The 25997-nt window shown below is 42.5% G+C and overlaps 1 protein-coding gene across 2 annotated transcripts in view; it reads right to left on the bottom strand.

The window, feature by feature from the left end:
- Nucleotides 1-25997, bottom strand: part of DVL1 (dishevelled segment polarity protein 1) — a 95434-nt gene that overhangs the window by 30019 nt on the left and 39418 nt on the right. For both annotated transcript variants that reach the window (XM_083876956.1, XM_083876957.1), the window contains exons 3-4: nucleotides 13315-13436; nucleotides 8502-8614 (exon numbers count right to left, since the gene is read on the bottom strand). In XM_083876956.1, the coding sequence (XP_083733082.1) occupies nucleotides 8502-8614; nucleotides 13315-13436 (235 nt within the window). The remainder of the gene's footprint in view (nucleotides 1-8501; nucleotides 8615-13314; nucleotides 13437-25997) is intronic.

Genomic DNA, 25997 nt, shown 5'->3' with positions numbered 1-25997 from the left:
GGAGTTCTGCAGCATCCAAAAAAAAAAAAAAGTTTTATTATATTCCTCAAGCCACCACATTTCTTTTTGTGGATATTATTTTGAAATCAGGGAATACACATTGATTCTTTAAAGAAGAATCCATCACTCCCTGCTCTGTCCCATAATGAGCAGGGACTCTCTGCCCTGCTGACCCCCTGCCCTGTCCCTTCATTAGAGGGTGACAGAGTTCACCAGGACAATGTGACAAAAGCCTCAAAGGGTGAGAACAAAGCACAGCCTGGGAGGGTAAAACGTGTCTCTCCTTGACTTTTATCAGCAGCAGAGCAGGCCCTGCCTTGAGGGACAAAAACACATCAAAGGGCAAATCCAACAGGCAGAAAGGGAAGAGCAGGAGCTGCTCAGGGGCTGGAGAGGGTTCTGTGTGCACAAAACAGATCCTGGACACAGAACAGGGGGAGGGAGGAGCTGCTCAGGGGCTGGAGAGGGTTCTGTGAGCACAGAACAGACTCTGGACACAGAACAGGGGGAGGGAGGAGCTGCTCAGGGCTGGGAGAGGGTTCTGTGTGCACAAAACAGATCCTGGACACAGAACAGGGGGAGGGAGGAGCTGCTCAGGGGCTGGAGAGGGTTCTGTGAGCACAGAACAGGCTCTGGACACAGAACAGGGGGAGGGAGGAGCTGCTCAGGGGCTGGAGAGGGTTCTGTGTGCACAAAACAGATCCTGGACACAGAACAGAGGGAGGGAGGAGCTGCTCAGGGGCTGGAGAGGGTTCTGTGAGCACAGAACAGGCTCTGGACACAGAACAGGGGGAGGGAGGAGCTGCTCAGGGGCTGGAGAGGGTTCTGTGTGCACAGAACAGATCCTGGACACAGAACAGGGGGAGGGAGGAGCTGCTCAGGGGCTGGAGAGGGTTCTGTGTGCACAGAACAGATCCTGGACACAGAACAGGGGGAGGGAGGAGCTGCTCAGGGGCTGGAGAGGGTTCTGTGAGCACAGAACAGACTCTGGACACAGAACAGGGGGAGGGAGGAGCTGCTCAGGGGCTGGAGAGGGTTCTGTGTGCACAGAACAGGCTCTGGACACAGAACAGGGGGAGGGAGGAGCTGCTCAGGGGCTGGAGAGGGTTCTGTGTGCACAGAACAGGCTCTGGACACAGAACAGGGGGAGGGAGGAGCTGCTCAGGGGCTGGAGAGGGTTCTGTGAGCACAGAACAGGCTCTGGACACAGAACAGGGGGAGGGAGGAGCTGCTCAGGGGCTGGAGAGGGTTCTGTGTGCACAGAACAGATCCTGGACACAGAACAGGGGGAGGGAGGAGCTGCTCAGGGGCTGGAGAGGGTTCTGTGTGCACAGAACAGGCTCTGGACACAGAACAGGGGGAGGGAGGAGCTGCTCAGGGGCTGGAGAGGGTTCTGTGTGCACAAAACAGATCCTGGACACAGAACAGGGGGAGGGAGGAGCTGCTCAGGGGCTGGAGAGGGTTCTGTGTGCACAAAACAGATCCTGGACACAGAACAGGGGGAGGGAGGAGCTGCTCAGGGGCTGGAGAGGGTTCTGTGAGCACAAAACAGGCTCTGGACACAGAACAGGGGGAGGGAGGAGCTGCTCAGGGGCTGGAGAGGGTTCTGTGTGCACAAAACAGATCCTGGACACAGAACAGGGGGAGGGAGGAGCTGCTCAGGGGCTGGAGAGGGTTCTGTGTGCACAGAACAGATCCTGGACACAGAACAGGGGGAGGGAGGAGCTGCTCAGGGGCTGGAGAGGGTTCTGTGTGCACAAAACAGATCCTGGACACAGAACAGGGGGAGGGAGGAGCTGCTCAGGGGCTGGAGAGGGTTCTGTGTGCACAAAACAGATCCTGGACACAGAACAGGGGGAGGGAGGAGCTGCCAGGCAGGAGGGAAAACAAAAATCCTCAAAATCACTGCCAAATGTTCTTTCTGTGGGAATTCCAGGATGTTTTAATGCTTTAAAATGTCTCAGTCTCTTAAAATCCTGACACTTCCTATTTATTAATAGGAAATGTGATATTAATTCCTTAATAAAAATTTGGAACTCTGTTGGGTGCAGGGCTCAGTCCCTGCTGCTTAAATAGGGATATTACTTATTAATATATTATTAATAATAATATATTATTATCATTATCATTATATTTATTATATATGTTATAATATATATTATATATAATAAATGGTAATGTTGATTATTAAAATATTAATATATTAATATATTAATGTATTAATATATTAATATTAATATAGTGTATTACATATTATTATATTAAAATATGTATAATATATAGGATCTTATTTACTGATATATTAATATCTATATATCATACAATTATATATAATTATATATATTATAATATATAATATATTGTATATATTATATAAAAAAATATATAATCTTATATATTATATATATTATAATAGGGACCTTATTTATTAATATTTTAAAATTAAGGTAATATCACATATATAATTAATATAACACAATACTGATATAATATATTATAATATAATTAATATAAATATATAAATTTTATTTAAATATTAGGATTGTCCCCTCCTGCCTTATGGGCACATCCCTGTACTCTGACTTTCCTTGGGACTGAATTTCTTTGGAACTTCAGCCAAGCCTCCAATCCCTCCACCCCAACCAAGCCCCACATTCCCATCCAGCTGTTTCCCAGCCCTGCTGCAGATTCCTTGGCCCACAGGGTGCTAAAAACCCCCCAAACTCAGCAGCAAAGGGGGAAAATCTGCTCCAGTTCTTCCCAAACCTTTGGGCTGTGTGATCCTGCCCCAGGAGTTGTTTCTCCAGGCACAGGCGTTTCCCAGCTGGCTGCACAAGAGTTAAAACTGAGTGTTGAAACCCCAATGTCGACATTTGGACTTGTCAGGAACCCAGCAGCAGCTAGAAAACATTCCAAAAAACACCCCAAAAAACTCCTTGTTCCCTTAATTAACTCCCTAATTAGAACTTCCACAGTCTTTTTTCCCACTCCTCTTTAGCAGAGTGACAGGGGAGCTTTGTTCCTCCCAGCCTGGGGTCCCTCATTAAGATCCTCACTCAATTTTCACTTAATAAGATTTTGTCAACCTCCCAAAGCAATGAGGATTGTGTTGCTTGAAGAGAGAAAAGGGGGAGCTCTGACATCTTGATTGTTTGTTTTTTTTTTTTTTTTCCAGATCAGTTTTCCTCCAGATTTTCTTGGTGTTTGTATTTGCAGTGTCACAAAGCTCCAAAAATGTTTTATAACGTTTCTCAAGTCAGTCAAAATGATTTTTATTATGTTCCTCAAACCACTCAAAAAAGAGTTTTATAATGTTCCTCAAGCCACTCAAAAAAGAGTTTTATTATGTTCCTCAAGCCACTCAAAATAAGTTTTATTATGTTCCTCAAGCCAGTCAAAAAGAGTTTTATAATGTTCCCCAAACCACTCAAAAAAGAGTTTTATTATGTTCCCCACCTTCTCTTTGTGAGGATTATTTTGAAATCAGAGAATATTCAAGCACAGATGGAAATTTGTTGTCTGTGCACTTAAAATAGGAATAAATTTAAGGGAAATGGGTGGAAGAGCTCAGGGATACCCCAAATCCTTTTGCATTTTTAGGGGGAAGAGGTGTGGAAATGCTGTCAGATCACCCAGGTGTGTCCCAGCAGCTGGAATCCATATTTATCACATCCTCTGTGTGAGTGTGGAATTGCCCAGCAGCAATTGAGCAGAAACAGCTTTTTCTGGGGTGAGTAATCCTGCAGCAATGAGGGAAAACATCCACAGGCTGCTGTGGTCAACAATCCACCCATGGGACCACACTGTTCATTATCTCCCACTGGAGAACCTGAGGAATTCACCAGCAAAACCTCTGGAAGGATCTTGGTGCAGTTCAAGCCCAGACTGAAAGCTGGCAGCAAAAATTTGGAGATAATTTTTGTAAATTAAAATGGAGAGTAGGATAGAAAAAATTTTGTTCGGTGTCTCTTTACCTCCCTGGGTTTTTTCCAGGTTGAATCGTGTGGAACATCTCAATTCCAGTGCTCTGGGCTCAGTGGACTCAGCACAGAAAAATCTTTCTTCAGTGTCCCTTTTCCTCCCTGGGGTTTCCCCAGGTTGAATTGTGTAGAACATCTCAATTCCAGCGCTCTGGGCTCAGTGGACTCAGCACAGAAATTCTTTGTTCAGTGTCCCTTTTCTTCCCTGGGGTTTTCCCAATTTTAATTGCATGGAACATCTCAATTCCAGTGCTCTGGGCTCACTGGACTCAGCACTATTTAGTATCCCTTTTCTTCCCTGGGGTTTTCCCACCTTTAATTGTGTAGAACCTCTCAATTCCAATGCTCTGGGCTCAGGGCACTCAGCACAGAAATTCTCTGTTCAGTGTCCCTTTTTTTTCCCTGGGCTTTTCCTATCTTTATTTCTGTGGAACATCTCAATTCTGCTGCTCTGGACTCAGTGGACTCAGCACAGAAAATCTCTATTTAGTGTCCCTTTCCTCCCTGGGGTTTCCCAGGTTGAATTGTGTGGAACATCTCAATTCCAGCGCTCTGGGCTCAGTGGACTCAGCACAGAAAAATCTTTCTTCAGTGTCCCTTTTCCTCCCTGGGGTTTCCCCAGGTTGAATTGTGTAGAACATCTCAATTCCAGTGCTCTGGGCTCAGTGGACTCAGCACAGAAATTCTTTGTTCAGTGTCCCTTTTCTTCCCTGGGGTTTTCCCACCTTTAATTGTGTAGAACATCTCAATTCTGCTGCTCTGGGCTCAGTGGACTCAGCACAAAAAATCTTTCTCAGTGTCCCTTTTCCTCCCTGGGGTTTTCCCAATCTTAATTGCAGGGAACATCTCAATTCCAGTGCTCTGGGCTCAGAGGACTCAGCACAGAAAATCTTTCTTCAGTGTCCCTTTTCCTCCCTGGGGTTTTCCCATCTTTAATTGCATGGAACCTCTCAATTCCAGTGCTCTGGGCTCAGAGGACTCAGCCTGTTTGACCTGTTCAGGTTCCAGCTCTGTGTTTCTCCTGTTCCCAAACAGCTCCTTCACACCTTTTCTCACTTCACCTGTTTGAAATGAAAGCTGGGACACACTGCTCCTGTTTTCTGTGTGCAACCAGAGGGAAGCCAGGGAAATCCTCTGTGCCAGGGTGTTACAAACAGTTACAGACACAGGTGATTGTCCAGCTGGGTGAGCTGTTCCTGTGCCTCTGGAAACAAAGCTGTGAGTAACCCAGGAGATCCCTCATCCTGCCCCTGTGCCAACCAGCAGGGCTGGCACTGGGGCATTATCCAAACCAGTCTCTGCAGGAGCACATCAAACACTCTCACTGCGTTTCCTGCTCTCTGCAGGCCAAGGAGGATTTTTCCAATTTCACAATGAGGGATGAGAGGACACAGCTGCTGGCCCTGGGCTCCAGGTGTCACAGCTCTTTTCCCTGTCCTTGTCCCCTTTTCCTAGGGAAAACCCTTTTTCCATTTCCTAAGGCTGTTTCCCCATTTTCCATCCAGCTGTGCTCCTGACAAGATGTGAAGGTGTAAGAGAAGAATGACTCTGATCACTGTTATTTAAAGGTCTTAAAATCCTCCTCAGGATTAGATTATTTCACTTCTTTTGGCATTGTCAAGTGGCAGTTCAGGACACAGAGCTGAACTGTGAATTTTTCCAATGAAAACAACACACTCGTGGTGTCATTTTGTGCCCTGGATGTTGTTGTTGTTAAATGAAATATTGTTATTCAACAGAAACACCGTGGACATTAAATAATGCATTTTAAAGCATCTCTCCTGGCTTTATACACATTAACAGAACTCGCTGCAGGCAGAAGGTCTAAATTCAGAGAGGAGCTGATGTTTGTGACAGGTTCTTGCCTGGGCTTTGATAAAAGGAGATTTTATCCCATTTCTTTCTCTCTGAATTGGTGTCAGAGCACTCCAAGCAGAAACTCCTGTGCTCAGACAACTCCATCCACCAACACCAGCTCTAATGCCACAAATCCCCACAGCAAAACATGCCCTGGCACTGATTTAATACTGAAAACAATCCCCTTCTCACATTCTTCCTGCAAACAAGTTTTTCATCAACACTGTGAGAGGATTTTGCCTCTTTCTGTCACTTCCCAAAGGAATTTGGAGCCAGGATCAAGCACAGACAGCTCCCTGCTCCTCCCACTGAGGGATTTCCTTTCCCTCCTCATCAGTGACACTCAGGAAGGGTTAAATGAACAGAAATCCTCAGTGTAAATCTGATTTTTTGCTGTTCTAACTGGAGGCTGGGTGGAGCTGTGAATAAAAGCTGTGATGGCATTTCTTGAACCCAAGTATTCCAAATTCTGGACCGTTTATAACACAATGGGTGGCACCTATTAATTCTTAATTAAGCCTGGAAATTCTTGTCTGGCAATGAATGAAAAAAGCCAAGCTTGCTTTGATGTACAGACCAGAGGCAAGAGCTGGGAGTCCTGCATTTTATAGGTGCACTTTGGGTGTATTTAAGTCTAAAAAAAAAACCATCTTCAGAGCCCCTGTTGCAGCAGCAGAAACCACCAGAGCTGATCCCAAGCCTTGAGAAATCTCTCCAAGCTCTTCATCTTCTCATGCTACAGCAAGCTCTGCATATTGTCAAAAAATAATAATAATAATAATAATAATAAAAATTCCTCTGCCACTCCACCGTGGGCTGTGCAGACCTCTCAGAAAAATGCTGAGCTTCAAAGAGTTTCAGAGCAATTATCAAATTATTCCATTAAAGTAATCAAGAGTTCCTGGAATCAGGGAGGAATGAGCCATGAGTCCCTTGTGTTCATGATGCAGAAGGAGTTGTTGCTGCCAGAGGTGTGAGGGAAATTGGGCAAAGGGAGAGTGAGGGGGTTTTTAATCTTCTTTTCCTTTATTAGAGCCAGGATTTAAATGCTTGGGAGATGCAGTTTTTGTGTTGGGATTCAGATGTTTATTAATTCTTATCCATATTACAGTCTCACAAGCTGTGAGTTCTGGCTAACAAAATGAGAAATGGCTTTGTCTCTGTCTCTTTCCAAGGTCTTTTAAGCACTAATTGTCCAATAACAAGGTGACACCTAAATTATTTTTACTTTTAACCCAATAACCAAATACTCAAGGTCCATGTTGTGGACTTTTTAAACCAATTACAAAACACCACCTGTTGCCCTGATTTTTTTCACCCTTCTGATGTTTGCATTTTTGCTGTGGAGCTTCTCACAGATTTTCATGTAGACAAAAGTGATGTTATTGTAAACTCTTCTTCTTGCTTATCATTGAGGAGGGACAATTGATAGATTTCTAGTTTGAGGAGTGTGGTTGGAGAGGTGTCAACCTCATGGTCATTGTCCAAAATCTATATAAATTGAGGTCGAAAAATAAACTTCTTTTTGCCCCGATGACCTGACTGTATGAGTGTCATTCTTTTTTGTCTTTTAACACCACCCAAACCCATGAAGAAGAAGGTGAAAAAGAAAACCCTAAATCCTCCATCTTGCTTTACATATATTACTATATTCTAAACCCTCAAACTCTATATTTTCCACCCTGTGCTATCACACACTTCTATTTAACTCCACACCCACAATCCCAGTGCTGTCACTCAATTCTGGAAACCTCTTCCACAGCCTCAGGTTAAAGAGATGCCCCACCCAGGGGAGGAGCCAATGGGAGATGCCCCACCCAGGGGGAGGAGCCAATGGGAGATGCCCCACCCAGGGGAGGAGCCAATGGGAGATGCCCCACCCAGGGGGAGGAGCCAATGGGAGATGCCCCACCCAGGGGAGGAGCCAATGGGAGATGCCCCGCCCGGGGGAGGAGCCAATGGGAGATGCCCCACCCAGGGGGAAGGAGCCAATGGGAGATGCCCCACCCAGGGGGAGGAGCCAATGTGAGATGCCCCACCCAGGGAGAGGAGCCAATGGGAGATGACCCACCCAGGGGGAGGAGCCAATGGGAGATGCCCCACCCAGGGGGAGGAGCCAATGGGAGATGACCCACCCAGGGGGAGGAGCCAAGCATTCCCACCTGGAGAGAATCTGGGATTGGGGACAGGACAAGCAGCCCTGAGCCACTGGATTCCCAGAGGAGCAGAGCTCCCAGACCTTTCTGTGGGATCACTGCTTCAGGAAGAGCCCCTCACCTGGACTGCTCCCCCCACCCTGCTCAGGGTGTGTTCTGACTCTGTCAGTGCTCTTTTGTGTTATTGCATTTATTTTATTTTATTTCTACCTTTCTTCTTATTACATTGTATTCCTGACTTGAAGCCTCTCACTCGTTTTGCTTTCAAACCACGACATGGAGTCAGAAAATAAAAAAGATTTCCATGTCTGACCCTGTGTGCTGCCTCCTTGTCCTCTGTGAGATCCACACCCACGTCACAACCTGTGGACATTTTCCTCTCGAGGTGTCAGGGCTGGGCGAGGCAGAGAGACCAGACACCTCTACACCAGATGAAATTATCTCGAGGGTCAGCTCCTGTCAGCACAGAAAGGCCCAAAATTCTCCTTGGAGGAGGAGCAGGACTCACCGTCCTCGTGGCCCTCGCGGTTCCGGCGCCGGTGCCGCTCGCGCCGGTGGCTGATGACAGACTCTGTCCCTGTCTCGTTGTCCAGGCCGTCCCTGCTGCTGGCAGCGTTGGGGCTGTCACAAAATAAAGGGGGACAATCACTGGATTTTTTATTTTTTTTTTGCCTTTCCCCTCATGGGGAGTTGAGGGTGGGGACGTGGTGGTGGTGAAGGCACAGAGCTGCTCTGGGGATGAGCATGTCAAAGTAGGCTGGCCTGCTAGGCACACCCCAAATACCACCCCGGGGGTGAAAAGAGAACCCTAAACACACCTCAGGGGTGAAAAGACAACCAAAATCCACCTCAGGCATGAAAAGAGAACTCAAAAACCACCTCAGAGGTGAAAAGAGAACCAAAAAACCACCTGAGGGGTGAAAAGAGAACACAAAAAACACCTCAGGGGTAAAGAGACAACCCAAAAACCACCTGAGAGGTGAAAAGACAACACAAAAAACACCTCAGGGGTAAAGAGACAACCCAAAAATTACCTGAGAGGTGAGAAGAGAACCCAAAATTCACCTCAGGCATGAAAAGAGAGCCCCAAAACCACCTGAGGGGTGAAAAGAGAACCCAAAAACCACCTGAGAGGTGAATAGAGAACACAAAAAACACCTCAGGGGTAAAGAGACAACCCAAAAACCACCTGAGGGGTGAAAAGAAAACCCCAAACCACCTCAGGGGTGAAAAGAGAACCCAAAACCCACCTGAGTGGTGAGGAGAGAAGCCCAAACAGAACTCCTGACCCCCAGAGCTGCTCCAGCAGGGCCGGCACATCCCCCTGAGCCCGGGGAGCTGCCCCAGGGCTGGGCAGGACTTTCCCCCAGGGGAGAAAAGGCTCCTGCTGGGCCAGGGGAAGGATCCTGCTGCACCTGCCCAGAGCCCGGCCACGAGCAGCAGCTGCAGCTCCCCGGCCACTTCTCATTGCATTTTGTCATTTCCGGCTCTGACCTTTGTTATATTTATATATTATAAAATTGGCTTTCTGCAAGATGTGCGCTATGTGATTAATAATGTTGTGGTAAGGATATAGAATAGAAGTTTTTTATTTCTGCTTTTAGAAAATTAGGCATAGTGGTAGTAACTGATGTAGTCTGCTTAAACTGTCTGTTTGGTCAGGGTAACATCAGTGAACATGTAAAGAAGACTCTGCTATTGATACACCAACCATCAGCATCTCCCACCTGAAGAAAGCACAGACCAAGGCCCAAACTGGAGGTGATAATGAAGACACAACCACAAACACAAATGCTCTAAAAAGGCAGACCCAAGGAGGGACCATGCAAAACAGTTCCTGGAATATGGAAACTGGTTTATGGAAAAATATGACTATTCACAAACTGATACAATAGAAAGGGCATTTAACAAATGTCTCTGATATAGCAGAGTGTGGACTTGGCTGAGTGCAGAGTCACCCAGCCAGCTGTACTTTGCTTTTTTATCTCCTAATTGTCTTCATTTTTTTATTAAATTTATTTCTTAAAATTTACCAAAAAGTGAACCTCGTTTTTCACACCTTGAAGGGTGAAGCCTTGCAAAGCCCACAGGAATTCAGTGCCACAAGCACAGAAGGTCCCGTGTGGAAAGGGACCCCAAATCCCAGGCAGAGCCCCCCCTGCCATGGCAGGGACACCTCCCGCTGTCCCCAGGGGCCTCCAGGGACACTCCCAGGGCTGGAGCAGCCACAGCAAACCTGGGAAATCCAGCCCAGCCCCTCTGAGCGCACATTTCAGTGCCCAGGCAAAATGCCAGGGTGGATTTCAGCCACACGGGGAGAGGGGGACACAGGGCTCAGGTCACCCTTGGCCACCCCAGCAGCTCCATCTACTGACTCCTGCTCAGGATTCCCCTCCTGCATCGCCCCAGAGCCCAGACCTCCTCCAAAAGGGGATTTAAACCATTGCACAGGGTGCAGAAATAACCCAGAGCCCAAATCTGCCTCCAAAAGGGGATTTAAACCATTGCAAAGGGTGCAGAAATAACCCAGAGCCCAAATCTGCCTCCAAAAGGGGAGTTAAACCATTGCACAGGGTGCAGAAATAACCCAGAGCCCAAATCTGCCTCCAAAAGGTGAGTTAAACCATTGCAAAGGGTGCAGAAATAACCCAGAGCCCAAATCTGCCTCCAAAAGGGGAGTTAAACCACTGCACAGGGTGCAGAAATAACCCAGAGCCCAAATCTGCCTCCTAAAGGGAATTTAAACCATTGCACAGGGCGCAAAAGTAACTCAGAGCCCAAATCTGCCTCCAAAAGGGGAGTTAAACCATTGCAAAGGGTGCAGAAATAACCCAGAGCCCAAATCTGCCTCCAAAAGGTGAGTTAAACCATTGCAAAGGGTGCAGAAATAACTCAGATCCTCCCAAATCCCACCAAAAATATTCTGGAATTAACATTCCCACATTTTCCCTGGAATATTTGGGAATATTCTCGACTATCTGGGAATATTCCGGAACTGACATTCCCACATTTTCCCTGGAATATTTGGGAATATTCTGGAATATTCTGGAATTAACATTCCCACATTTTCCCTGTAATATTTGTGAATATTCTGGAATATTTGGGGATATTCTGGAATTAACAGTCCCACATTTTCCCTGGAATATTTGGGAATATTCTGGAATATTTGGGGATATTCTGGAATTAACAGTCCCACATTTTCCCTGGAATATTTGGAAATATTCTGGAATATTTGGGGATATTCTGGAATTAACATTCCCACATTTTCCTTGGAATATTCTGGAATTAACATTCCTACATTTTTCTTGGAATATCTGGGAATATTCTGGACTATTTGGGAATATTCTGGAATTAACATTCCCACATTTTCCCTGTAATGTTTGGGAATATTCTGGAATTAACATTCTTACATTTTCCCTGTAATAATTGGGAATATTCTGGAATATTTGGGAATATTCTGGACTATTTAGGAATATTCTGGAATTAACATTCCCACATTTTCCCTGGAATATTGGGAAATATTCTGGACTATTTGGAAACAAAGCTTGAGCTGTTCCAGACCAGGAAAAAAACTCAAAAAAACCCCCAAAATTCTGTTTTTATTTATTTTCTGGCCATTTCAGAACACAGGAGGGCAGCACAACCTTGGCAAGGCTGGGTCAGGATTTCCCAGCATTTCTTGTCCCTCTTTCTAAAAGATTTTTTATCTCTTAAAAAAAAAACTCACACGAAACACTGAAAGCTCTTCCAAACCATCCCAAAAAAAATTGGAAAATGGACAAATCCAGGCTGAATTTCCTCCTTAAAGGGCACAAAACTCTCCTGGTGGAAATTGTGAGGATTTCCCTGGAAATGAAGGTTTCCCTTTGGATCAGAACAGGAAATAAAAATCTCAGAGCAGCTCTTCCCACACACAGCTGGAGCTCTGGATGGACACGGAGCAGGAATTAATCATTTTTATTAATAATTTTTCTTTATGGAAATTCTCCCTCCTGCCAGCAGCGTCCAGCTGGCTCTGCACCTCCCTAATTACACACAAAATACTAATTACTGTCAGCCAAACACTGCAAAGAGCATTTCTGGGCTCTCTCCCTATTTAATTCATCCACAGCAGGTTTGAAAATGGGATATTTTGGATAAATATTTCACTCTAACAATGACAGAGGGTTTTCATTGCCATTTCCCTTTTAATTCCTCAATATTTTGATTTTTTTTTGGGTTCCCTCTCTGCTTAACTCATCCACATCAGGCTGGAAAATGAGATTATTTTGGGTAAATATTTCGGATAAATATTTCACTCTAACAATGACAGAGGGTTTTATTTGCCATTCCCCTTTTAATTCCTCAATATTTTGATTTTTTTGGGCTCCTTCTCTACTTAACTCATCCACAGCAGGCTGGAAAATGAGATATTTTGAATAAATATTTCACTCTAACAATGACAGAGGGTTTTCATTGCCATTCCCCTTTTTAATTCCTCAATATTTTGATTTTTTTCTGGGCTCTCTCCCTATTTAACTCATCCACATCAGGCTGGAAAATGAGATATTTTGAATAAATATTTCACTCTAACAATGACAGAGGGTTTTCATTGCCATCCCCTTTTTAATTCCTCAATATTTTGATTTTTTTTGGGCTCTCTCCTTACTTAACTCATCCACAGCAGGGTTGAAAATGAGATATTTTGGATAAATATTTCACTCTAACAATGACAGAGGGTTTTCATTGCCATTCCCAATTTAATTCCTCGATATTTTGATTTTTTTTGGGGTTCCCTCTGTACTTAACTCATCCACAGCAGGCTGGAAAATGGGATATTTTGGAGAAATATTTCACTCTAACAATGACAGAGGGTTTTCAATCCCATTCCCCTTTTAATTCCTCAATATTTTGATTTTTTTGGGGCTCCTTCTCTACTTAACTCATCCACATCAGGCTTGAAAATGAGATTATTTTGGGTAAATATTTTGGATAAATATTTCGCTCTAACAATGACAGAGGGTTTTCATTGCCATTTCCCTTTTAATTCCTCAATATTTTGATTTTTTTTGGGTTCCCTCTCTGCTTAACTCATCCACAGCAGGCTGGAAAATGAGATATTTTGGATAAATATTTCACTCTAGTAATGACAGAGGGTTTTCATTGCCATTCCCTTTTTAATTCCTCAATATTTTGATTTTTTTTATTTTATATAACCACGACAACAAACAGCTGTCTTGCCAGCAGGGAGATAAACAAGATAGAGACTAGAATTTGAGAAATTTGAGTTAGAGATTTAGAATTTGAGAAAGAAAATGGGAATTGGGATGGGAATTCCTTACTGGAACGACGGGGGCCGCGAGTCTCCGATGCCTCCTGTCCTCTCCAGGGGTGGTGGCAGCTCTGGGTGGCTCTCGGTGCACTGGGAACCCGTGTCAGAGTGGGAGCTTTCAGCCAGGACCAGCTGCCAAAAGAAAACAACATAAAAAAAATTAGAATTATACAAAATCCCACCAGCTCTTTCACTTGGCTCAAGGTGTTCAGCCAAAATCCGCGGATTTAAGGGAAATCTGAAGAAATTAAGGAATCAGGGTAGTGGGAGCTCTGGGTGACTCTCAGTGCACTGGGAACTTGTGTCAGAACTTTCAGCCAGGACCAGCTGCCAAAAGAAAACATAAAAAAAAAATAGAATTATACAAAATCCAACCAGCTTTTTCACTTGGTTTAAGGCGTTCAGCCAAAATCTGCGGATTTAAGGGAAATCTGAAAAAATTAAGGAATCAGGGGTGATGGGAAGTCTGGGTGGCTCTCAGAGCACTGGGAACCCGTGTCAGAGTGGGAACTTTCAGCCAGGACCAGCTGCCAAAAGAAAACATAAAAAAAAAATAGAATTATACAAAATCCCACCAGCTCTTTCACTGGGTTTAAGGCGTTCAGCCAAAATCCGCGGATTTGAGGGAAATCTGAAGAAATTAAGGAATCAAGTGGTGGTGGGAGCTCTGGGTGGCTCTCAGTGCACTGGGAACCCGTGTCAGAGTGGGAACTTTCAGCCAGGACCAGCTGCCAAAAGAAAACAGAAAAAAAATTAAAATTATACCAACTCCCACCAGCTCCTTCATTTGACTCAAAGCGTTCAGCCAAAATCCGCGGATTTGAGGGAAATCTGAAAAAATTAAGGAATCAGGGGTGATGGGAAGTCTGGGTGGCTCTCAGTGCACTGGGAACCCGTGTCAGAGTGGGAGCTTTCAGCCAGGACCAGCTGCCAAAAGAAAACATAAAAAAAAATAGAATTATACAAAATCCAACCAGCTTTTTCACTTGGTTTAAGGCGTTCAGCCAAAATCCGCGGATTTAAGGGAAATCTGAAGAAATTAAGGAATCAGGGTAGTGGGAGCTCTGGGTGGCTCTCAGTGCACTGGGAACTTGTGTCAGAACTTTCAGCCAGGACCAGCTGCCAAAAGAAAACATAAAAAAAAAATAGAATTATACAAAATCCAACCAGCTTTTTCACTTGGTTTAAGGCGTTCAGCCAAAATCTGCGGATTTGAGGGAAATCTGAAGAAATTAAAGAATCGAGTGGTGGGAGCTCTGGGTGGCTCTCAGTGCACTGGGAACCCGTGTCAGAGTGGGAACTTTCAGCCAGGACCAGCTGCCAAAAGAAAACAACATAAAAAAAATTAGAATTATACAAAATCCCACCAGCTTTTTCACTTGGTTTAAGGCGTTCAGCCAAAATCCGCGGATTTAAGGGAAATCTGAAGAAATTAAAGAATCGAGTGGTGGGAGCTCTGGGTGGCTCTCAGAGCACTGGGAACTTTCAGCCAGGACCAGCTGCCAAAAGAAAAACATTAAAAAAAAAATAAAATTATACAAACTCCCACCTGTCACCCTGAATTTTCATGCCTGTGAAATTCTGTACCTTTGCAGCGGCTTCACATAAATAATATTGTTTTCTTACAACTTATTGATGTGTTTATATATTTCTTCTCTAGGAGGAGGAATGTGATTGATGGTCAAGTCCATCAATGATGTTTTGGCCACTTTTTGGCCTTCTGTATAAAATGTATATAAGGATGGAGTCAAACATTAAATTAGAATTTTTGTCTTTTGTGTGTCTGACATAAGGACACCCATCAGCTCTTTCACTTGGCTCAAAGTGTTCAGCCAAAATCTCTGGATTTGAGATAAAACTGAAGAAGGGAAGTGAAGGAATTCCTGCTAAATTTGCAGAAAATCAGGTGAAATTTTGTCTCTACATGAAAACATCAGCAATGTGGATGTGCCACAGAATTCCTGCAAGGAATAATTCTCCTGCTGGAACCACCCAGGAACAAACCAGAGCAAGTCCCTTCTCTATCAGTGATTTAGTAAATATTTTATCATTAAATCAACATTTTTATCTCAATTTTTTAACCCAGCAAGGGAAGGCACTGCCAATTTTCCACCAGTGAGATCAAAGCAGCCAAAGACGTCTAAATTCAACTTGAATTCCCAGGGGAGGAGAACCCTGCTCTGGGTAAATCATCACTACAGAAAAACAAACGTGCATTGATCCAAAACTCCCTCTCATTTATCTCTGCAAACACAACAATTAGAAATTCCAGATTTAATTCACCTGTTTGATTAAGTGGTTATATTTTATTAAAGAGCGTGACAGTGGAGAATGAGCTCCCAAATCCTCTGATTTACAACAGGAAGGCAGATGTCTTCATCAATTTTGTGCCAAATGAGAAATGAGAATATTAAGTTAATATTTTAAATGACTGTACAGGAGATTATTCTTTCATTAAGATGGGAGAATTTTGCATATCCTGTGCAAATATATATATATATATATGAATTTTGCATATCCTGTGCATATATATATATTTGAATTTTGTATATCCTGTGCAAAAAAAAATATATATATATGAATTTTGCATATCCTGTGCAAATAGATATATATATGTGAATTTTGCATATCCTGTGCAAATATATATATATATATGAATTTTGCATATCCTGTGCATATATGTATATATTTGAATTTTGTATATCCTGTGCAAAAAAATATATATATATATGAATTTTGCATATCCTGTGCATATATATATATATATGAATTTTGCATATCCTGTGCAAATATATATATATATGTGAATTTTGCATATCCTGTGCAAATATATATATATATGAATTTTGCATATCCTGTGCAAATATATATATATATATAATTTTTATTATTTTTTTTAACAATCCACTGACCACACACAAGATTTTCTGGGATTTTTATGGCCACAATCCACAGGAATTAAGATTTAACCTGGAGGTGACCAGGGTGACTTTATCACCAACCCCCTGAGCCTCTTTAAACACTGCGATTAAAACCTCTTTAATCAAATAAATCCTCCAGTAATGATACAGATTAATACCTCTCACTAAGAGGCAATGAGATCTCTGCTCCCCTTTATATTTTTAGCTGTGGAAGAAGCAGAGCAGGAGAAAATTCCAACTCATTTATTAAAAACTAATTCCAATGTGATGATCAGAGGGATGGTGGATGTTAAAAAAAGGAGGTAAATGGGATTCAGGATGCAGAAAAATGACTCCTAGGAGAAAAAAACCCCATAAATAAGAGCAGGAAAACACACAAAAAAGGAACTGCCTGGAGACAAAACCAGCTCCCACGTGGAGTTGGCTGCATTATTCAAACTCTTATCACCAAAGCAAGGAGCAACAGAGGAAATACTGAAGGGGAAAAAAATAAATAACAGCAGCTTTTGTTAATAATTTGATAATTAGAGCTGCTTTTCTTGCAGGTGGGGAAGTTAAAGGGAGAGGTTTGGGAAGTGTGGTGGTGTTGGGGAGATGTGAGGATGTCTCAGAGCCTGGAAAATTCCCTGAGGAATTTCTGGGTGAGTGTTTTCACTGACAGAAATCAAAGCAAGGGATGAAAAGAAGAAAAAAATAAAGCAGAAAAAAAAAAAAAAAAATCCAAAAGTGGGTTTAGGCAAGATCTGTGCATCCCCTCATCACTCTGGGCTGGGAATTCAAAACAAGCAAGAGGTTTTTGGGAGCAGGAAAAAATGTCCTTTAAAGAAAATAACCCAAAAGTGGGTGTAGGTAAAATCCTCTCGGCCTTCACACTCTGGGCTGGGAATTCAAAACAAGCCAAGAGGGTTTTGGGATCAGGAAAAAATGTCCTTTAAAGAAAATAACCCAAAAGTGGGTTTAGGCAAGATCTGTGCATCCCCTCATCACTCTGGGCTGGGAATTCAAAACAGGCAAGAGGTTTTTGGGATCAGGAAAAAATGTCCTTTAAAGAAAATAACCCAAAAGTGGGTGTAGGTAAAATCTGTGCATCCCCTCAGCCTTCACACTCTGGGCTGGGAATTCAAAACAAACCAAGAGGGAGCAGGAAAAAAATGTCCTTTAAAGCTCCCTGCTGAGGGCAACAGCTGATTGCAGGAGGAGCCAACAAGACAAAATCCTTCCCGTAATTCAGGATATTTGCTGTCCAGCATTTCCCTGCTCCTGGAGGAAGAAGTCTTGGCAAGGCACAAGTGATCCTGCAGGTTTTGGGTCACCTTGGGAGTGCAAAATCCACTGCAGCAAAGTCTCTCCTGCTGAATTCCCTCCCGGGAGTGGGATTTCCTCAAGGAGAAAACACTGGGAACCCATTTCCTCCTGACCTGCAGAGGCACAAACAGCCTCAAATCCCCCATCCCAAAGGGGAGAGGGCTGCAGGAATTACCCATTCCTCATCTCCCAGCTGCACTGAGGAAAATAAACCACTTCCAGCTTGAATCAGCTCATTCCCAGCCCCGAACCTGAGAAATATTTGAACTCAAGATACTCATTTTTATCTCCCTTTTTCCTTTTTTAATCCCCAGATAAACATCTCCCACACTTCCAGGAGTAAATCACTGCTAAAGCAGTGAGGCCAGTGCAGATATTCCAATATTTACCTTCCCAAAAATAAATTCCAAGCTGTGCTGGCTGCAGGCATTGCCACACAAATTTGGCACACACTGAATTTAAATACATCCTCTGGGGGGTGAAAATTTAACCCCTGAGGAATGATAACAACAATAAATAAATAAACAAACAAACCCAGGAGTGTTAAGAGTTTAAAGAAGTTGTCTAATGTGATTTTGGTTTTCTGATAACCAAGATCTGGGAGAGCTCAAGAGGTTTAAGTAGAACTTGAAGTAAAATTAAATTGTTTAAATGAGACACGGAGTGTCCAGATCTGGGGCTGGTTACAAGTGGAACATTCTCCCTTTATCAAATCATTTTTTCTTCACTTTCAGCTCCCTGTGTTCCTCAATGTAAACAGGTGGCTGCAGAAAAAAATGAACAAAAAACACCCCAAAAGAGCTTTTGGAATGAGATTTGTCGTGCTGGGAAAGAAAACCTGCAGCAGAAGGTGGAGGATCGTTCCCACTGCACTGGGAATGATTCCTCCTCATATCACAGGGATGTGAAAGGTGGAATTGCAGCCAATTCCATGGAATTCTGGGCTCTGCCCTGCTCCTTTCCAGGCAAAACCACCTTCAGATTGCTGAGGGTTTATCAGTGACAGATGAAGAATAAGAACTCCAGGCAGAAGAGGAAGAATTGTGGGCAAAATTGGTAAAATTCAGAGTGTATTTGTGGAGAGAATTCCCACATCAGTGCCCTGGGTGAGCTGCAGGGGGAACACACAATTCCAGCTCCTGCTTTGCTGTGCTGACCTGGATCCCTCCCTCCCTCCTCCCAAGGAGTGAAACTCTGCAAACCATCACTCACATCAACTTTTGTCCTTTTCCCTGACCAGATAATAGCAATAAACCCCTCCAATATCCCATCATTTTTAATGTGAAAGGGCTGTCACAATGCAGTGGTTTTTTTTTTTTTTTTTTTTTCAGGAGAAAAACAGAATTACCAGCAGCTCCCTGGCTTGATAATTTTATTTTCCCCCCATCAAACTTCCACTGTGGAGTGGCAGGAGCATTTATTTTTTGTTTTGTTTTGTGTGCTGTGCAGAGCAGTGCCTGGGGAACAGCTGCTGGGTTCCAAAATAATAATCTCCTCAAAACAAACAAACCAACCCCCCAAAAACCCCCAAAAGATAAATAAAATAACCCTGCCCAAACAATTTTTTTTCCCCCCAAAAAAAGGTAAAGCCCCAACTTTATCCCTGACAGATTTTTTGTGCAATTATCTGTGAAGTCCCAGTGAATGGGATATTAAAAAATTGGAAACAATTAACTTACAGTGAGATTTACATAAAACTCCTGCAGTAATTAGCAGCAAATAGAGGCAGATAAGCCCTGCAATTTTATGGGTGTTAATGTGGAAAAAATATAATTTGCAATTCATGATTCGGGTCAGACACAGATGTTTCTGCTGATTTGCTGAGCTGGAGGAATAAAAATCCTCATCAACATCATCTGCAAATAAAAAAAAAAAAATGATGCAAATTTTTTCCAAACCAGGATCTTGCACAGAAATTTGGGAAAGGAGGGAAGAACTCAAGTTTGGAGGGAATAAATCCAAAATTCCTCCAAATCTGTGCTGGCTCTGCACAACTGGATGGGTTTAGAATTCATCCTCAGCAGCACAAAAAAAATATATAAAAAATTCAGTACAGCACACAAAAAAGAGCTCCATTAATAGCCCCAAATAATTAACTTAAACCACACATCTGAATTTTAATTTTGGATATTTACTCTCCATCACAGGCCTGGCCACTGACTCCAACAGAGCTGGTTTTTGTGGGTTAAACTCCTGTGCCGGCATTAAGAATAAAAAATATTTCACTATTTATCATCTAAATGCTGTCGTAGCATTTATTATCCATCTCCTATCTCAGATAAATGTTATCTGACTGAAGGAAGAAAGGGAAATTGAAGCCATTCTTCTCTTGAAGAGGGATGGAGGAGGGATTGTGTTGTGAGTTGGAAAACCAGATTTGTCTTTATTTTATCTGTTAAAGGTAATGAGGAACTGCCTGAGCCTCCTCATTGAGGAGGGTGATGGAAATATCAGCAAAGCTGCAGGAAAAGCAGTGAATGCCCTCACAGAATTTTATAAATTTATTTTTTACTTCGTAATTCTCTTTGAAGAGACCTCTGGAGCTGCTCAAAGCTGAAGGATTGGAAATAAAGAATCCCAGCATGGTTTGGGTTTGGAAGGGACCTTAAAACTCATCCAGTTCCACCTTCCACTATCCCAAAGACATTTCCAGGGGCAATTTCTCTGGGAATTCTATTCCACCCTCACAGCCAGGAATTCCTTCCCAATCTCTGACCTCACCCTGATTTCCTTCATCTTGAAGCCACCCCCTCTTGTCCTACAATAATTTCCTGGAAGAACTTTGTGGTTTGTGGGAAAACTTTGGTGTTTGGGATCAGAATCATGGAATGGTTTGAGTTGGAAGAAACCTTAAAATCCAGTTTCATGGGCAGGGAGCTTTTCACTGTCCCAGGGACATTTCCGGGATCCAGGGCAGCTTCTCTAGGAATTCCATTCCACCCTCAGAGCCAGGAATTCCTTCCCAATCTCTGACCTCACCCTGATTTCCTTCATCTTGAAGCCATCCCCTCTCGTCCTACAATAATTTCCTGGAAGAATTTTGTGGTTTGTGGTAAAACTTTGGTGTTTGGGATCAGAATCGTGGAATGGTTTGGGTTGGAAGAGACCTTAAAACTCATCCAGTTCCATGGGCAGGGACCTTCCACCATCCCAAAGTGTTCCAACCTGGCCTTGGACACTTCCAGGGATCCAGGGCAGGCACAGCTTCTCTGGGAATTCCATTCCACCCTCAGAGCCAGGAATTCCCTCCCAATCCCTGATCTCACCCTGCCTTCCCTTGTCTTGAAGCCATCCCCTCTCTTGTCCTACAATAATTTCCTGGAAGAACTTTGTGGTTTGTGGGAAAACTTTGGTGTTTGGGATCAGAATCATGGAATGGGTTGAGTTGGAAGAGACCTTAAAATCCAGTTCCATGGGCAGGGACCTTCCACCATCCCAGGGTGCTCCAACCTGGCCTTGGACACTTCCAGGGATCCAGGGCAGTTTCTCTGGGAATTCCATTCCACCCTCACAGCCAGGAATTCCTTCCCAATCCCTGATCTCACCCTGCCTTCCCTCATCTTGAAGCCACCCCCTCTTGTCCTACAATAATTTCCTTGAAGAACTTTGTGGTTTGTGGTAGAACTTTGGTGTTTGGGATCAAAATCATAAAATGGTTTGGGTTGGAAGAGACCTTAAAATCCAGTTCCATGGGCAGGGAGCTTTTCACTGTCCTGGACATTTCCAGGATCCAGGGCAGCTTCTCTGGGAATTCCATCCCAGGACCCTCAAAGGGAAGAATTTCTTTGTAAATCTGACCTAAATTAAATTCCCCCTTTGGGTTTTACCCCACTGCTCCTTGTCTTATCACCACAGTTCTTTCTCCAGCCGGGTTTTTCCCCAAGCACAGAGACTGCACAATCTCTGGGTGAGCTGGGCTGGTTCAACACCCTCAGAATTAATATATTTTAAAATATTTGGAGATAATTTCCTTTTTTTTTCCATTAATTCCTGCTGTCTCTTGTCACTGGGGCTGTTGAGAAGGGTCTGGCTCATCCCAACATCTCTCATCTGCCAGATGCTTTTCAACCACCACTTTCCACATGACATGACCTTGATGGGAAATTTAAAATAAAAATAAAAAATCCATTAGAAGCGTGTGGGTCTCTGTTTCCACCCCTCGTGTGAGAAAACCAACTGGTTGTGACAAAAAAAATACAAAATTAAAGTCTCTGGATCAGCAATTGTCTCCAATCATGGTCAGGGAGGAAAAGGAGAGCAGACACTGATTTTGGAGCCTCCAAGCAGAAGTGGAATGCACCAAAATAGGAGTGAAGGAGAAGGTTTCAAACAAGGATTCTGCATCTGGAAAGCAGCCAGCAACTTAGATTGGTACAGCAATAAATTGAATTAATTCCTGAAATGCATCTCAGGGATTGTGATGTTCCTCTGAAATGAAAATATAGAATTCCCCAGAATTAAAATATAACATTTAACTGGTGTGTGTGCACAATGTGGTCTTGTTCTGATCTTGTTTCTTCAGATTTTCCTGGTTTTCAGCTGGAAAAGCCATATATTTTCATGTTTCATATTACTGAAGGAGCTGGCAAAGAGTTCAGCTCTTTACATGAGCTAAAATGCCCTTGGGGGATTGGCTGGGAGAGGGAAGAAAGCTGAGGTTGAGGAATTGGGATGTGAAGGGGAACGAAATAATCCACATCCTTATTTATGGGAAATTGTTTGGGGTTGGGGGTGGGTTTTCCCTTGAACTCCAAGAACACCTTTGCTGGAACAAGCTGAGCTGCACAGAAGAGCCTGAATGGGTCTGGAAATCAGAATAAATCATCGATACACTGAATTCCCAAAGGAAAAGATACATTTAACTGGACCACAAAAATAAAAATAAACAGCCCCATCCTCCTGCATGCACTGGGATGAGGAGATTCAGGTCAGGGATGCAGAGGACAACCTGGATATTGAATTAATTGAGTATTTAATTAATATTTACCAGTTCAGCAGCCTGGGAGAGGGAGAAGCAGGGAGAGGTGACACTGAGGAGCAGGAATTGCACAGAGGGAGGAGGAAAGGGTTTCTCAGGATGGATTTTGCTCTCCTGACAGGAGCTGCCATCAATCCCAGCCCTGTGCTGCTCCATCAGACACTGCCCTCAGCACAAATCCCATCCCCATCTCCCCCCCGGGTTATCTGCAGCTCTGGGGACGTTCCCTTCCGCTCGTTAATCACACATGAAATCCCTTTTTGTCCCGTCCCTTCCCACCCTGCCAGAGCCCCCAGGAATCCTTGGCCTGGAGACAAAAACAGCACCCAGAGCTCAGGGGCATCCTGAGAGCAGCAAACTCAGCAGTTCTGAGCCTTTCAGCCCAATCCAAACCCCTGAGAGCTCCCAGGGGCTGGTCCCACCACCCCAGGATGGATCTGGAGTGATCCCACATCCCACATCCCACCCAAGAACAGACACAACTCATGAGAAAAAGGCTTTGTGCTGCCTCCACATGGACCCTCAGCTCTCAGACCCTTCTCTGTTTCTCTAAACATTCCTTTGGTTCTCTAGTGCCAAAGGTTTCGTTCCTCTGACAACCAATTTACTCATCCAGGGGATCTTCCCCTTTTCCTGGTGGTGATCAATCCTTGCCCAACTTTAGATCAGAAATTAGACCAAAAATGCAGCTTTAAATCAAAAGAGAAAAAGGCTTTGTGCTGCCTCCACATGGACCCTCAGCTCTCAAACCTTTCTCTGTTTCTCTAAACATCCCTTTGGTTCTCTAATGCCAAGGGTTTCATTCCTCTGACAACCAATTTACTCATCCAGGGGATCTTCCCTTTCTCCTGGTGGTGCTCGATCCTTGGCCCAGCTTTAGATCAGAATTAGATGAGAAATGCAGCTTTAAATCAAAAGAATTCTGCTTTAAAACACTCCTCCATCCCCAAACCAAGACATTTTGGTGCCTGCTGAGTGGAAATGCATGGCTGAGTCCCTGGAAAAGCTCTGCAAGTCACGTTGGTTATTAGTCACCTTGGTTGGAGCACAAAGGTAAAAAAAACAGGTGTGGAGGGCCTAAAAAAAGGGAAAAAAATTAACTTTTCCTCCTGAACACGATCCTCAGGAACAAACAGCTACCTTTGGACAGCACAGACTGAAAAATCCCAATTTTTAAGACCTCAATTTAATACAAAAATCTAATAAAGGCTTAACCCACATTTGGGTGTGTGTGGGAGGACTGAGTTTAAACTCAGCTTTCCAAATCCACTTGTTGTGCTTGTCTGACACTCAGAACCTGTTGGGACTACCAGAGCCTGAGTGCTCTGAAATGAAAATCAATCAATAGAGGAGGGAGAAGTGGCTGATCCTGTGCGATTCCAGCTGAGCTCAGTTCAATCCCAGGGCAGAATTTCCTGCTGATCCACAAGGAATCATTGCTTAGGAATCATCTCTCAATCCAAGCCAGGTTTAAAAAAAAAAACAAACCACACATTGGACTTTTTTTTTTACTCAGTGCTGGAGTGCACACACACAATCAATTCTCTATTTAATTATGTTTTTAAATGTTATTTTCCATGTAATCTTTCCTACAAGAAGTTCAAGTTGCTCAGCAGGTAGAAAATGTCCTCACCCTGTACAACTTCAGTGTCTAAAAATATTTTAAGGGATAAAATAGGATTTTATTATTTTTAAATAAAATTATTTAAATAAAAAATTAGTAAAATTGAAGGATAAAATATTTGAAGGTGTAAGAAATATAAGGCAGATCTTAAACTCCTAAAATCAGCCCAGGGATGGTGAAAGAGATGGAGACAAAGCTGCTCATTCCACCTTGAGAATTCCAAATTTGTTCCAATTGTGCAGCAATTTTATTCTTTTTAATTAAAATTATTTAAATGAAAATTAGTAAAATTAAAGGATAAAATATTTGTAAGTTGTAAGAAATGTGAGGCAGATCTTCAACCCCTAAAAATCAACCCAGGAAGGGTGAAAGAGATGGAGGCAAAGCTGCTCATTCCACCTGAGAATTCCAAATTTGTTCCACTTGTGCAGCTAAAAACAACTCCTATAAACCACTTTACTCCTACTTCCTTCATCCCACCAAAAAAAGGATCCAAACACGGATCCAGACATTTATTCCCAGCTGAAAAGCTGCTCCAAGGCTCCATCCAGCACCGTTCTCACCCCCTGGCACTCAGAGTTTCCAACCCCACTTATTGAAGCCAAACCCTTCACAAAAAATATTTTTTTTATGGACAACACCATCCTTGTGTTCTCCAGATTGTTAAACTCAGCTTGAAGGAGGAGATTGAAAGCCCAAATTGTGCCTCAAATGCTGTTTTGGTGTTAAAATCTGAATTATCACTGCTCTTTTCTCTGTTTAAAGCTGCTCAATGAGCCTTGACAGGCACAACCCTCCTGTCCCCAGGCAGAGAAAAAGGTGCACGAAACACCAAATTGATCCTTTATTTCAAATTGATCAATTATTTCAAATTGATCCCTTATTTCAGTGCCCCAAACACCATCTGAAGGTGGAAATTCTGGTATTTCACAGCAAAGGAGACTTTTCTTGCATCTCCATGAAGTGGAAGAGAACGAGGCACCAGCTCAGCCCACACTGAAATAAATCACTCTCAATAAATGAGAATAATTAGGAGCTGGAGATTAATTATTCCACTTAGGTGACAAACAAATCCTGGAATATTTTGGAGAAATCAGCACAGGAAACCCAGACAAGACTGAGGGATGTGCAGAGTCACATCTGGATTACTAACTCCCTCTACAACTTTACAGCTCAAATTTTTATATTCAATTTATATATCATTGTATATGATTTTATACTCAATTTATATATGATTGTATATGGGTTTTATACTTAATTTTATATAATTATATATTATTTTATACTTAATTTATATATTATTTTTATACTTTATATATGATTATATATGATTTTATACTCAATTTTTATATTATTGTATATGATTTTTTTGTACTTAATTTTATGATTGTATATGATTTTTATACTTAATTTTTATGACTGTATATGACTTTTTCCCTTAATTTATATATAATTGTATATTATTTTATACTTAATTTATATATGATTGTATATGATTTTTATACTCAAGTTTTATATGATTTTTATACTTAATTTATATATGATTGTATATTATTTTATACTCAATTTGTATATGATTTTTATACTCAATTTATATATTATTGTATATGATTTTTATACTCAATTTATATGATTGTATATGATTTTATACTTAACTTTTATATGATTGTATATTATTTTATACTTAATTTTTTATATGATTGTATATGATTTTATATTCAATTTTAATATGATTTTATATGGGTTTTATACTTAATTTATATATGATTGTATATGATTTTTATCCTTAATTTATATATGATTGTATATGATTTTTATCCTTAATTTATATATGATTGTATATGATTTTTATACTCAATTTTTAT

This window comes from Zosterops lateralis, assembly GCF_965231275.1.
Source record: "Zosterops lateralis genome assembly, chromosome: 22".
Lineage (NCBI taxonomy): Eukaryota > Metazoa > Chordata > Aves > Passeriformes > Zosteropidae > Zosterops > Zosterops lateralis.
Note: the sequence above shows the minus strand (reverse complement) of the source record. Positions and strands in the feature narration are given on the sequence as shown.